Here is a 14,315-nt window from a genome sequence, read left to right on the forward strand (position 1 = left end):
AATGATTATTAGAGACAGAGACATAGGAGCATCTTTACAAGGCCTCACTTAAATAATGGTAATCAATTCTGGTCAACCAAATAGAAAAATAGAAAATGGAAAAAAAAAAAAGAAATAAAAGAATGGGAATAGATGCATAGTGGGGTGACTATTCAAAGGGGGAAAACAAAACACCTGCCTGATAAAAAGGATACTAAATTATCTTCTGTAACCTAGGAAAAGAAAAGCTGAGAAGCAATGGAATTGGTCCCACAAAGACATCAGAAGGAAGGTGTATTCAAGGTAATAGTTCATATTATGATAATAACAAATACACATAATCCAGCCTTGGATATATTAAAGCAGGATATACCATGGCCGTTTCTGGAAAGTAACAAGCCCAGGGAGGACAGAAAAGCTTAATCAGCATCATTTAATGTGATTAGCTGCTGGTGACTATACCCCACTTCCAAGGAGTCATCCATCCTACAATCTGTCCTCAGTTATCTTTTATTCTGTGTTGTCCCATAAATACAAGAGATCAGTAAGAAAAATGTGGGAAGGTTAGGTCCAATAAACATAGACAGGGATTTTTCTGGAGTTTTCCTGTTTTCCATAAGGATTACGTTTGTGTTATTTTGCAATGTCATTTAGTTAATAATAGATTCACACATGGAGGAAGAGTCAAAAAATAATTGTTCATTCTATTCTTTAATAGCAATGAAAGCACACATTATCATTGAATATAATCAGCAGCACCTGGCTTACTTCAAATAAGTTCCTGCTTGTCAGTCCCAACCTCACTCTTTCCAAGAGCTTCATGGGAAACTTTGTATAGATGCTATCACAGCTCATAATAGCATTGTACAAAAGTGACTGTACCGAAGTTCCACCAAGAGCTCTGAATTCAACTGCATAAATTTTAAATATAATTATGATAATAATTATAAGGATGATAATGATGATAGTAATAATTATAATGATAATGTACTTATTATTACTAAGCAATAATGATGAACTGTAGAATTTCCATGTTTTAAGGGTTATGCTCAGACGAAGCCTCCTTGATTCTTTCTCTGACTTAATAGTTAGTCCACATCTCAACACTAAACATCAACATATTGAGAAATTCCCATCTGCCTGCTGCAAAGAAATACATGAGAGCAAGCTGAGAAGAGTTTATCTGCCTGGTTATTGCGAATCCGATTACTCACTAGGGCCAAATACTAATGAACTGTGAGTATTGATTTGTCAAAACAAGCTTAAAAAAACTGTAGTCCCCCTCTTGATTTATCATCACTCTTTAAAGTTTTCACATATGCTAACATCACTAATACAAGTCAGGACACAGGACAAGTATGCATACACAGTATGGGTATGTATGTGATAAGTCTATGCTGGGAGACAGGGCTTCCTAAAAGCTTCCTAGTAAGTTATAGAAAACATCCCCAGACAACATGTTTGTGATTTTATTTAATTCTCCAAGAAAATATTAAAATTCTGAGACCAACCCGAATGCCCAGTTCACTTGTTGAATTTACTTCTGACCTTCCCAGGCTGAGTGAGAGATCTTTTATCTCCCATTTACAGTCATAAAGCATTCCTGTCAGCGTCTTTGTTACCCATCTTAAATTTATGGCTACATCAAGAGAGGAGCAGTAATTACCCCAAACATCTATATTTGTTAGAAATTATGGAAAAAAATTCAGTGCATTTGAAACTCCTTGAGGACTATGAATGTTAGAACAGTTTAAAGAGTGATATGCTAATAGAAGACATAGGATGAAGAAGTCAAGTGTTCATTGCATAGACCATTTATAACATGGATATTGATCTCATCTGCATCACATAAGCTCATATATGGAGATATAGGCAAAAAGAAGAAAATACAACCCAGGATGTGAAAAACAAGCTTAGACAACTTAATTTTATTTTCCTGATTTGGCCACATGCCCTTTCTGACATATGGCAAGCCACTTATGACTGTTGTGCTTCAGAAGGCACATGCTTGGCTTCAATGACTGCATATGGAAACTCCTGACATCAGGAAACAGGAAAGGAAACTAGCAGCAGCTAAATCCACCGAAGTCAACTACAGAACAACACAATCACCACATCATTTCTACAATGCTTAGACCAGTTCTCCACTTTATGTGGAATTGCAAAGAAAATGAGTCAGGTGCTGTGAGAACAGTGATAGGGAACCACTATAAACTTCAGAAAGAAATGAGACACTGTAAAATATAGAACTTATTTCTTAATAGAAATATTTCTCACAGGCTCATGACATGGACAATATTCTCTATGCAACAGGAACTTAGTATCAAGCTTAGAAACCTGCAAATGTCCTGTCATGTCATGTTAGGCATTAAACACTTCTGGGATTAAAATTTGTACACAGCTATTTATAATAATTGGTACATACAATTAGTCCCTTGTTCAGTCACTCAGAAAGAACATGACACATACTACATCTGTACAGTGACATGAATTTGGCAGAAGTTTATTTTCCTCGTGAAGGAATCTGAGTTGTTTGCAAATATTATCCGCAGCATAACAAACTCACTGGCTACTAAGTAAGCAAAAGAAGTATTTTAACAGCATACAGGTAACACATTAAATCTTTAAAACCTCTTTTTTCTTCAAATGTTATACTTTGTCTAGAACTGTAATGTCATGAGAGCTTGAACTTTACAATGAGCTCTACAAAGCTAAACTTTGTAGGATTCAGGACTCACACAGTTTCACAGTTGAAAGGACACTTATTTTGTGTGTTTGTTTTGTACTTGTATGTTTCAAGAAAACTAAACATTAAAAAGGGGACTCTCAACTTCAAAAAAGGAAACTAAAGCACCTAGAACTAAGATGAATATGTAATGGAGGTCTCCAGGAATTTTGACAATCGTAACCTAAATTCAATCTATTTGACTTCATTTGTTGCACATCTATGCAAGACTGAAATGTTTTTGTGTTTTCCCTGCTTTGTCAGCACAGTGTTCTCAAACAAGAGAAAGATAATTAATTACCAAGGCAAGGAAATACCAAGTAATGAGAATGTCAGAGGAACCATGCCTGAGCAGCAGATATATAGCAAACCCATATATATATATATCTAATAAAACCAACTCAGTAACTGTGTTAACAGGAAGGCAGGCTCTCATTCTACAATCCCCTGGAATTTCCACTCATAAGTGCTTAGACTATTCCTGCTCTGATCAGTGCAATTTTATTAGGATGCAATGACACAGACAAGATTCAGAACAGTTTTATTCAGGTACATCATATAAAATACTTTTGGTGCTGTTATTTTCCAGGTACTGTCTAGGACAAAACCAATGAAAAAATGTTCAAGCCCCTTTGTCTGTCAAATTAAGCTATCAAGTAGCATAGACAAGTTTTTGTAATGAAGAAAACTTTGGTTCCTAAATCAGAATTTTGAAGAACTTTTCAGTAGTATTTTTATTTAATAAAACAAATTTAAAATAATTTTTCTGAGATACACTGACAAAATATTTTCTCTTGCAAGATCTAAGGATGAATAGAAATTCCAAACAAATCACTGAAAGTAAACTGGAAGAAAAGGAAAAGAAAAAGCAGAAAAACCCCACATGTCAAATCTGCAAATTCAGCTCCACATTCAACTTTAAAACTAGAAACTACTTCTCTTAAAATGGACAGAAAAGCAAATACTAGTTATTAATTTGAAAAGCATTGATCCAAATTCTGTGTTGTTCTTTCTAGCTTAGTCTCATCTAGCTTTTGTCCTTATCTGCCTGTTAGTAGAGTTCAGCACTCTGTACAATTGCAAAAATAAAAGTTTGTATTGCAGAATATATTATTTTATTGAAATAAAAAATATCTCAGGCATACCTGCAAAAGTATTAATTAGGAAATTATGCAATTTACTAAGCAAAAAAGTGCAATATACATTAAATATACAACTTACTTGTTAGAAGGTATATTTAGGGGGCAAGCACACAACTGACAGTCTTCTGCTGTCCCTTTGGTCGCATCACCGTAGAAGCCAGGAAGGCACCTGTCACAAAATGAACCACCTGTGTTGTGTTTGCAGTCCTAAACAGAAGACGCAAAGTACAAATTGACAATTAGACAACTTGCATATAGAAATTTACATATAAATTCACCTAGCCCATCCTCACACCAGGATTGTAACAGGGCTGCAACATATATCCTAATTTTCTGCTGCTGATTGTGAAACAGTTCTACAGGTTAGCAGCCAAAATCAGTGCTTCATGTGTTCTTGTGGATAACTCTTTCTATGTAAAACAGAAAGGACGTTTAACAGCAAACCTTTAAATTTACACCACACAACAGTTGTGTTATGTTTTAGCTTGCTTACAGTAAAGCAGCAAAAAGCAGGTTTAGTATCGCAGTGCTGTAATAGGACATATTTTGTGGAAAACTGTTTTCAGATGTTGATTCCAAAAATACAGCCCAGACTATATAATTTATAAAAAGGAATTATTACCTTTCACATGCAAGTGCATTAGTTCATTTTATAAAGTATATGGCTAGCAGTGTTTGTAAACAGTAGCAAAGCCTGAATTACTTAATTAACACTTATTTGCTAGGATAGAATCCAGCCTCTTTTTCATGAGTAGAAGCAAGGACAAGTATATTGTGTATAGGGTGCTATCCAATGGTTTGTGCTCATCTACGTGACTGGCTTTCATAACAGGAGAGAAATTAAGCTGAGCATATGAAACATGCAGTATAAAAATGGCAATACTAGATTTGCATTTTTGTATATAGCTTTTGGCTGATCTCAAATTAAACAATCTTTTAGCAGAATGGAAATCGGTCCTGTGAGAAAAGGCTTCCCATGATGACTTGTAAGAATCAAGTTTTAAAGAGTGATTACCCTTTCTATTCTTCTTCCCTCTCACCATATAGGATTTATAAATTCTAAATAATTTCACAGATTTCAAAATTGATTCAGAAAATTACTTTTCTGGCTTAATCTGTTTCTTTTCTTTCTCCCACATTGTTAGCATACCAAACTATTCCTTTCACTGCTATTTGCCACAAGATACCCAAGTGTAGTCCTCTCACAATGAAAAAACAGAGAAAGCAGCAGAAATTATTTTGGATGTTAAATGCCATATTGATGTGCTTGGTATGGACTGAAAAAAGGATTGAAAAAGCGTATGTCAACTTCAAAAGACCAAAATTAAAGCCATGAGAGAGATTTTATTTAATGAGGTGTTCTGCTGTGTTTTAGACCATGGGACAGATCAAATCTAGAATGCTTCATTCCCAGCTGCATCTTAAGAACTCTGGGGGTTTGGTTTTTCCATTTATTTTCTTGGGGCTTTTTTAAGTGTGGGCACTTTCAAACTCATGATTTAATTTAAAAATTTTCTTTAAGAAAACTTTAACATTGTTTTACTGCTTTATAAGTCATGCATACGGTACTGATTGCTCTTTAACAACCTTACTGTATGAAAGACATAATTTATCCTCAGTAAGGAAACAGACAGTATTCTAAGGAACGCTGATTCCTTCTTCAATGTTTCAGGATTGCAATGATTTGTAAAAAGCTTTTTTGCACTGCGCTCTGCATAGCCATTACTGTGCACCTGGGCAGCTGAGAAAGCACAATACCCTTTTCAGTCACGAGCACATTGGAGTCAAAAGCATCTGCCTCCAGAAATGCTGTTTGTTGTTTAAAAGGGTGCATTCTTATTGCTAGTGCACACGATCATCATATATTTGAAACAAAAGCATTAATCACAATATTATATTTTAACATAATTTGTAGATTATGCCCTACTACCAACTCATTGAAACATTTAATAAATTAAAATTGTGGCTTTAGAACAGTCAGCTGGGTAAAAGTCAACTTCCATAAGTTAATGAATCCATTTGATTGGTATTTCAAGCATTGACATTCAAAAAGAATCTACCAACCATACAAAAAAAAAGTATCCAGGAATAATATGCTTTTAAAAGAAGATGTGACAAAAATAATTTAAGTGTTTCAAAAGAAAAATCTTTTGCAATTCAACTTTTTAAAGATATCATGTCAAATTATTTGTACTTTTTCTGAAAAATAATGGATTCTTCTTTTGTGATAAGTTTAGCTTTAAATATCCTCAGACATATCTTAACGTTTTTGAAGAATATGAACAGCTTATATGTCAAGGATGTTATTAACGTGAGAGAAGCTAATACACTACTTTAAAACTTTGCATCTCGCACTGAGTGGTATTTGCAGGTTCTACTTTTTTAAAGTAAAAAACCAGAAACCTTCCATTTTGTAGAAAAACAATTCTTGTTACAAAGACCTGACCACCTTCACTTTGATGACCTTTGCCAAGGTCTCTCTGTAGGACCTCTCTGCCCTCAAGGGAATCAAGAGCTTCACCCAATTCAATAACACAGGCAAACTTATTTAGTATCCCTTTGAGTTCTGCATCCAAGTTGTTTATGAAAATATTGAAGAGCACAGGGCTGAGTGAGCCCTGTGGGACCACCCCTAGTGACAGGTCCCCAGTCTGATGTCCCCCTGTTCACCACAACCCTCTGTGCCTGACTCATGAGCCAGTTGCTCACCCATTGTATGATGTGTTTATCCAGCTGTGTGCTGGACACTTTGTCCAGAAAGGCACTGTGAGAGACAGTATGAAAAGTTTTACTGAAATCCAGAAACATTTCATCAACTGGCTGTCCTAAATCATCTAGGTAGGTTATCCTGTCATAAAAGGAAATTAAGTTTGATAAGCTGGATTTTCCCCTCATGAAGCCATTCTGGCTGTGACTGATGACTTTACCGTCTTTCAGGTGTTTTTCAATACCTCCCAGAAAAATCTTCTCCTGTAGTTTCCACATCACCCTTCCTGACCTTTTTGAAAATTTGGACATTAGCCAGCATCCTCTCAACTGGGGCCTTTCCATATTCCCAAGTATGTTCAAAAATCATTGAGAGAGGCCTCATGATATCAGCCAGCTCTTTGAGTATTGTCTGATTAATTCCATCAGGCCCCATAAGCTTATATGGATCCAGTAGACCCCACAATAGCTCAGGGTACACTGGGAGTTTATCATGCTCACAGCCATGGTCCCTCAGCTCAAGGCACTGGGATCCCTTTAGCACATCATCAATGCTGAAGACACAGGCAAAGAAAGAATTAAACATCTCTGCCTTTCCTATGTCACTGTTTGTGAGGCGAACATCCACATTCTGTAGTGGGCTGATGTGATTTCCACACTACCTTTTGCTATTAACCTATTTTAGAAACCTCCTTTTATTGCCCCCCATATTTCCATCCAGCTTAAACTCCAGTTGAGCTTTGGCTGCACACATTTTCCCCCTACAACGGCAAGCAACATTCCTCCCACATCACCTGACCATTGCATGCACCTTCCTTTTTTGCCTGATCTCCAAAAGAGGATCCCTGCTCAGCCAAGCTGTCCTTCTGCCTTGTCTGACTTCTGACATTTTGGGGTTGCCTGCTCCTGTGCCCACAGGAGGCGACGGTTAAAAAGTGACTAGTGCTGATGGTTCCCTATTTGATGTTCAAAAGCAATGAATTTAAAATTTAAATTCATTAACATTTAAAAACAAACAGAAAAAGAGAACCCTACATATACAGTACCAAATATGAGCATGCCATACTGCATGTGTTAGAGTTTATCTGAGAAATAATGATATTGTGTATCCTATTCTTTTCTCCCTGAGCCAGTTTGAATCTTACAGGACAAAGAACAAGAATTATGCAGTAGGTAGATGTGACCTGATCTGCCTGTTCTCTTCAGTGATGCATTAAACTTCATGCTAATTTGCCACGTTTACAGATCAGTACTTTAAGTACTGAAGTAGACAAGTCCTTCTAAAAATATTATCAACACTCACGAAAAAATTGTGCTTTCTTGATATCAATTGGCTGCATCTCAGTTTGAAACTTGCCAAAAGTACAGCAATGGTTTTGAACATCATCTGGTTTGAGCAATATCTAATTATAATGAGATTATTTCCTTAAAGCATGCTTAAGCCTGCAGTGTCTTAATTTCACATTAATAGGAAAACTGTACTGTTTTTTTCATGAGACTGGGCATAAAATAGATCATGATCAACTTCTCTAACCTGCTCAGTACATTATATCTGCTTTCTTTTTATTCCCGTGGAAATAGAGGTTGTTCCAATGCATTTATCTAGTGGTTTGGTAAAATCCATGCTTTTTTTCATGGATCCATAGATTTTGTGGTCAGGAAAAATTTATGTCCAAATACTTATGTATTATGCTTATGATACATAAGTACTTATACTTTCATACTTATACTTTCAAATTCTGTGTATGGTATCTCACATTATTTTGAATACATTAATTTTCAGGATCTCCTTTACCTCTAAACACCTTTCAACTTCAGTTAGACAACCTCTTTGTAATTAAAACTGTAGGATTTATTTTTGTCCAAAAGTTTATGTATGACTCAGACTTTGTTCTCTAAAAGCTTCCTTGCTAATATCCTGCAGTGTGTTTTCCACCATTTCCTACTGAGCCAGCTCTCCTTTTCTGGAAGAAACCAAATGAACTTCTTTGTGCCCAATATCAGGGAACCCTAAATACACACTGAAAACCACTCCTGAGTGAATATGAACATGGAAAGAAACATTTAGAATAGAATGTTAGTAGTGAAAATAAAACCTCATACAGGGAGTATGACAGAGTCCAAGATAGCACCTTGGGCACGCTGCTGCCCTTCCAGAGACAACCAGGGAAGCTGTTAAAGCCAGCTAAAGAGAGTAAGCCTGGGTGCCTATTTTAGTATATTCCCAAGCCGTCCAGACCAGACAATGGTATTCTGTCTTTGGAAGCATGAATAAACTCTTCAAGCATTTTCAAACTACCATAATGTCAAGATGACACAGACAATTCCCTTTCCTGGTGTTACAAATGTAATCAGGATGCTGCAGAAGCCTTACATATCTTCACTTGAGTGAGAGCCTGTACTGCATTTAGCCAGGACATATCATTTTGTTACGATGTATATGAAGATGGGTACAGACATTTTGTTGCTCTTGTAATGAACACTGTCAAAAGCAGATGTCCACCAGCACTGACACCATCTTCATCCCACATGGTATATGCTGTTTATACACAGAGGAATACAACACGAAAAGGATGCCACTGGGGACTACCCACTTAGGCAATTTGAGCATATCTTTGGGCAGGAAGATCTGCTTTCTCTGGGCTTACTAATAAGAACATAGTATCCTGCAATGAATGAAACACCTTGAAATGTGCTTGCTTTTCAGAAGGCTTAGGTTTAACCAGCCTCCTAAAGCTACTGTAAATGTGTGTGTGTGTAATAGTACAAAAGAATATTTCTGAATGTTAGAAATTGCCCTACGTACCAAAGCAGTTATGTATATTATAATAGTAACGAGGACGAGGTACCGTGCAGCTCTCTATGGCTGCTGTGGGGATCAAAGGGCTTTGCAGGTTACTGCAAGATATACGTTAAAATGAGCTTTTTATACAGGCCTGTGTCAAAGCAGATGATTTGAGCTTTTATCACGAGTCAGAAACACATTTCAGCTTCTTTTCAACTACATTTTAAAGCTAAGGAAGAGCCAAAAGAAGTATCATATCAGTAAATTAGGTGCCTAAATTGTCTGTTGTATTACTGAAAAAACACCATGAATAATAATAAAGAGGCCAAAAGGCTGTGTAAACCTCAATAGAAAGAATGCCTTTGATGTGAAACATTTCTCTTTTTCAGCTTTCAGACTTCTCTCTCTTTCACTTCAAAAGGCTTATGATCCAAATTGAATAGCAGCGTTTAATAGCCTGCATGGATACTAACCGATCTGACTTACAGTGCTTTCAAAGTTGCAAGAAAATCCAGAACTGATTTTAAGCTCCCTGTGCGCCTCTTCTCTACAGCTGATCTAGTATAAGCTACAGAAGACATAAAATACAGAGTGCTTGATAATGTGTATAGATGAAAGTGCATCTTCAGCTGGTTATTTTCCACTTCCTTGTCAGGGCTGTGTTATCTTACACCAGCACCCTTGAAACATCAGAAGGGGGAGCTCCATTGTCTGAGTCAACAGTTCACATCAGCTGAAAAGCACAAAAAGCAGTAAGCAGCTACGTGGCCTTCTCTGGCATCCAGGCTAGTGCTACAGACAAGAATAAAGACGGAAGCTGAGCAGGAGCTATAACTTGAAGACACAGAAGCCAACAACCTCAGAACTTACATCTGGCTATGTACCCCCTAAGCAAAACAGTCAACAGTTATGGCATACCTTAAACAAGATTCTTCCTCCCCTTTCTCTCCTGTTTATTTTATCCCACACTGATATTATAAAGATTATAGCTGGATAATGCGGTCATTAATGCAAAAATTTTTGTCAGGAAATGCAAATCCATATTACCCTAGTGATAAACATTTTCACTGAGTATTAAGTGAGGGATTCAAAACATGACTGTCATGTCAAGCGTTTTTCATTCTAGGTACTTCTTTGAGGCTTACAGTATAATTAAACTGAGAATAATTTTAAGCTTCTATTCATGAAAAAGCAATTTGAAACATTCACTGATCCACACATTAAGGATATCTTGTTTTGCACTGCAATGCAATTAAACATCTTCTATGAGCAAAACAGGAAGAACAGTAATAATTCTAAGTGCCAAATTATATTGGAAAAAGCCTGAATTTTCATTTTGGCATTTTTCCAGCAGGTTTTTCTTAAGAAAATAAAAGGGAACATTTAGAAACATGCACATTACAGATCCTGCTTGAAATTCTGCAGGGAAATGAGAGTATATCCCACTAAACTGGCACTGGCTTAAATTGTGCTTCTGCAGGACTAATGAAATTAGACATGTTGTTTCAAGCTTCATGCCATGTCAGACAATATAAAACTAAAAATGCCCTTGAGTCAATCAGAACAGTATATTCAGCATAATTCAACCATTCCAAAAGGCTACGGAACGGGCTGGAAACTGTGGTGTGCTGGTAGGCTTTCCATGGATAATATCATAGATTTAATTGCTGAATTAGTAGGTAGCTACATAAAATCACCCTAGACTACAAGAAGAAAAAAAATCTTATTTAGCTGAGATCATATACTCTTATTATTTTTCTGAAGCACAATTCATTAAGTGTTCCTTCAAGGTTTACTATGAATTTAGAAGGAAGACATTAACAATATCTTATCAAACTAGAACAGAATTTACAAAGTTACCTGCTACATACTATACATTGAATATACTGCAGGAGACAAATGGGAGGGGAAGATAAATCTTGCATGAAAAAGCATTCATATATTTGTTGCTTTTTGCATGCCATACCTTAATACTATTGATTCTATTTTAAAACACAGACTGTCTGTGATAAAATATTTTTTTTTATCTGTTAAAGATACCATGTCTTGCTATGAGGGGATCCTTCACTTCAACATAAAGATCTCTTCTGTTGCTCACTATTTTTTTTCTGCTTGATTATTTCAGGTCTCAGAGGTCACTAATTCAATCACACAGGTATACTGAGCTGATGTTGGCCATGTCCATTGTTTCCTGCAGTGACACTTACCAGGCATGCTCCTGTCATGTCGTCACACACGTCTGCATGACCAAAGCATGTACATGGTGCACAGACTCCACCAAAAATTGTGCCATTCACACGCCTGTGTCGAGGCCAGCATGACTGCAAGACAGGTTAGATAAAAAGTTAAACTCTTGCTTGAACAGAGGAAGGAATGGGATTTCTAAAATGATGGATTTGATGCTTGCACACACAAAAGCCATACTTGCCAAATGAATAAAAATACCAACATTTCTCTAGAAAATTCTTCTTTCTGGTGCTGTGGCTTTGCACTGACCTTAGCCTTAGCAGCAGGTGTGAGATTAGAGGAAGCCTTAACTTGATCATTCTTCTGAAATGGTAAAATAAAGCAGAGAAATGAAGAACAGAAATATGACAGCATCAAAGCAAGAGGTACAGGCTGAAAAACAGCCACAAGGTGAAATACTGAAGGGGAAAGAAGGAGAAAAAAACCCTCGAAACAAGAAAAATGTTTTCTGAGAAGTTCAGGCACAAACAGCAATTAAAATACTATTTAGTCTTGCTAGGACTCCAGCAAAAGGCTACAGTGAAACAAAGCACAGGCTGAAAAGAAGGTTACCCTTTTATTTACAAATTGTGCTCCTTAAAGGATAATAATTTCACTTTAGGAAACTGCTCTCATTTTTTAATTTTCTTTTTTAAATGTAAAATTCAAATCAATATTAAATGCATGGCCAGTTATTTTGTAGGAAAGGTGACACCATACAACTGTGATTCATCAGCAAAAATTCAGCTGCTCCCTTTGCTCATAATAAGATGTCAAGCAGCAGTCTTCCTTACTATATATCTCACAAATAGGCTTTATAGTTTTTTCAAACTATGTTTCTACAGTAAGACTGCTCATGTGATCCAAGGATTCTGCATAAGATAAAAAAGTGCATGACAGAGTTATGACCTTCAAAATCATCTGGCTAATACAAAGTTTTGCACTGACAGAATACTAAAAGTATTATTTAATAAAGAAAGTAATAAACAAAATACTTTCCCTTTCACATACACTATTCAAAAATGTAACAGACTCCTCTTAAAAAAAATTAAGATGTCCGTTTTTGTCCTGCTCTTGAAAAATATGCAAGTAATCTAAAGAATAATAGAAACAATTCTTTAAAAAACATCCCAAAATCTGACACATTAGCCTTGTTTTTTCTTCTTTACATTCTTGATTACACATTTCTAAAAAAACCCCATAAATACAAAAAATAAAAGTCCAGAGTTATAAACAGCAAAACCTAAAAACAGGTCAAAAGAAATTGCCACATTTTTTTTTCTTGTAGCATGAAATGCAAGTGTTTCTGCATAATTCTATAGACCTTTGTCTTGTTTTGATGACTGAAAATAATAGTCAGATACGCATGATATTGCACAAGACAAAGCTCCAAAAGTCACTAATTCTAAGAGTTTAGACATGGAATATCAATAGCAAGGCTTGGAAGAGAATTAAAAGATTACAGATTGAGAATTGAGATCATAAGAAATGATGCAACATTCAAAAGCCAGAAAAGTTCTTCACTATCATAGTGATGAAAGTTAAACACAACTTCTTCTGAAGCAGAAGTAAAAGAGTACAGAGAATGGGAACAAATCTGGGGGACAAGAGCAATTGTCCCTGATAGATGTGAAGATGTTAACAAAGGCAAGAAAATTCATGAGTGGAGCAAAGTAACTATCACAAATGAGTCCAACTGGTATTAGAAATTTAAAATTTCATCTGCTTTCATCTTTCATCTTTCATTAAAATTTCATCTGTGCTTATGCAATTGTGTGTTCATTTCTATGCTCAATTCTGTGTTCATATACATGCAAAAATGTAAGAATTTTATTTGGCCAGAATCTTGCTAAAAATAAATTCCAAATTTATGTAATACAACAATCTTAAAAGAGGCAGCACAATTTAAATGGGATTGGTTGCTTTTTGAAGACTGATCATGCCAAAACATTCACAGCATGAAAATAAGTAAACACTATAGTTGTTTTTAGTGCTGCAGCCATCTATGCCAGGTACCACAATGTCTTTATGCAGGAGACAAATACATACATTAATTTAAATAATGAAGAGAAAATAGAACTGAAAAACTGCACAAAATCAATAAAAATGAAACTCTGCAAGGTTGAAACTGGCAGAAATAAAATATTGGACAATCCTGAAAATAGTCAGAAGAAGAAACAAAAATGTTAACTAAAAACAAACAAATAAACAAACAAACAAGAAACCTCACCAAACCAAAACCAAAAAACTCCAAACAATAAAAAAACCAAAAACCAAAACCAAGCAAACAAAAAAAGCACCCCATATTTTCAGCTTCTCTTTCCATACTTTCTTAGCTACTATCTGTCTGGAATTCCAAAACATCACCTTTTTTTTTTCTATGGCCACTAGCATGCGCAGAAACTTTAGATTTGCTGCTATATATATGTGCTTTCTCTTGTGGAGTATGATCTTAAGTATATATCAAATTTCAGGGACTGGTTATGATCAAAGAGAAGGTTTAGCACTGAAGGACACAACGTTGGACAGACAATTTCAGCAACACCAAGACAGGAATTCTACCCAAGTCCTTCAGCTTCTACAACAAAAGTAGATATTGAAATATCTGCAATCAGGGCTTTTCCAATTGCTCTCTTGGACATCACACCTAAATCTGCACTGGGAGAATAAATGGGAAAGTGAAAAAAAGCATGAAGCACAATGACACTGCATCCAGCATTCTTCTTGATATAACTGAGCAGACAGACAGTGG

General features: G+C 35.9%; 1 protein-coding gene across 7 annotated transcripts in view; it reads right to left on the bottom strand.

Moving 5' to 3' along the window:
• Positions 1-14,315, bottom strand: part of LAMA2 (laminin subunit alpha 2) — a 342,287-nt gene that overhangs the window by 136,326 nt on the left and 191,646 nt on the right. For all 7 annotated transcript variants that reach the window (XM_085055980.1, XM_085055978.1, XM_085055977.1 and 4 more), the window contains exons 16-17: positions 11,545-11,658; positions 3,926-4,053 (exon numbers count right to left, since the gene is read on the bottom strand). In XM_085055980.1, coding sequence (XP_084912106.1) covers positions 3,926-4,053; positions 11,545-11,658 — 242 coding nt within the window. The remainder of the gene's footprint in view (positions 1-3,925; positions 4,054-11,544; positions 11,659-14,315) is intronic.

Source organism: Lichenostomus cassidix, chromosome 3 (genome assembly GCF_008360975.1).
Source record: "Lichenostomus cassidix isolate B80296 chromosome 3, HeHo_3.0, whole genome shotgun sequence".
In the NCBI taxonomy this organism is placed as follows: Eukaryota; Metazoa; Chordata; class Aves; order Passeriformes; family Meliphagidae; genus Lichenostomus; species Lichenostomus cassidix.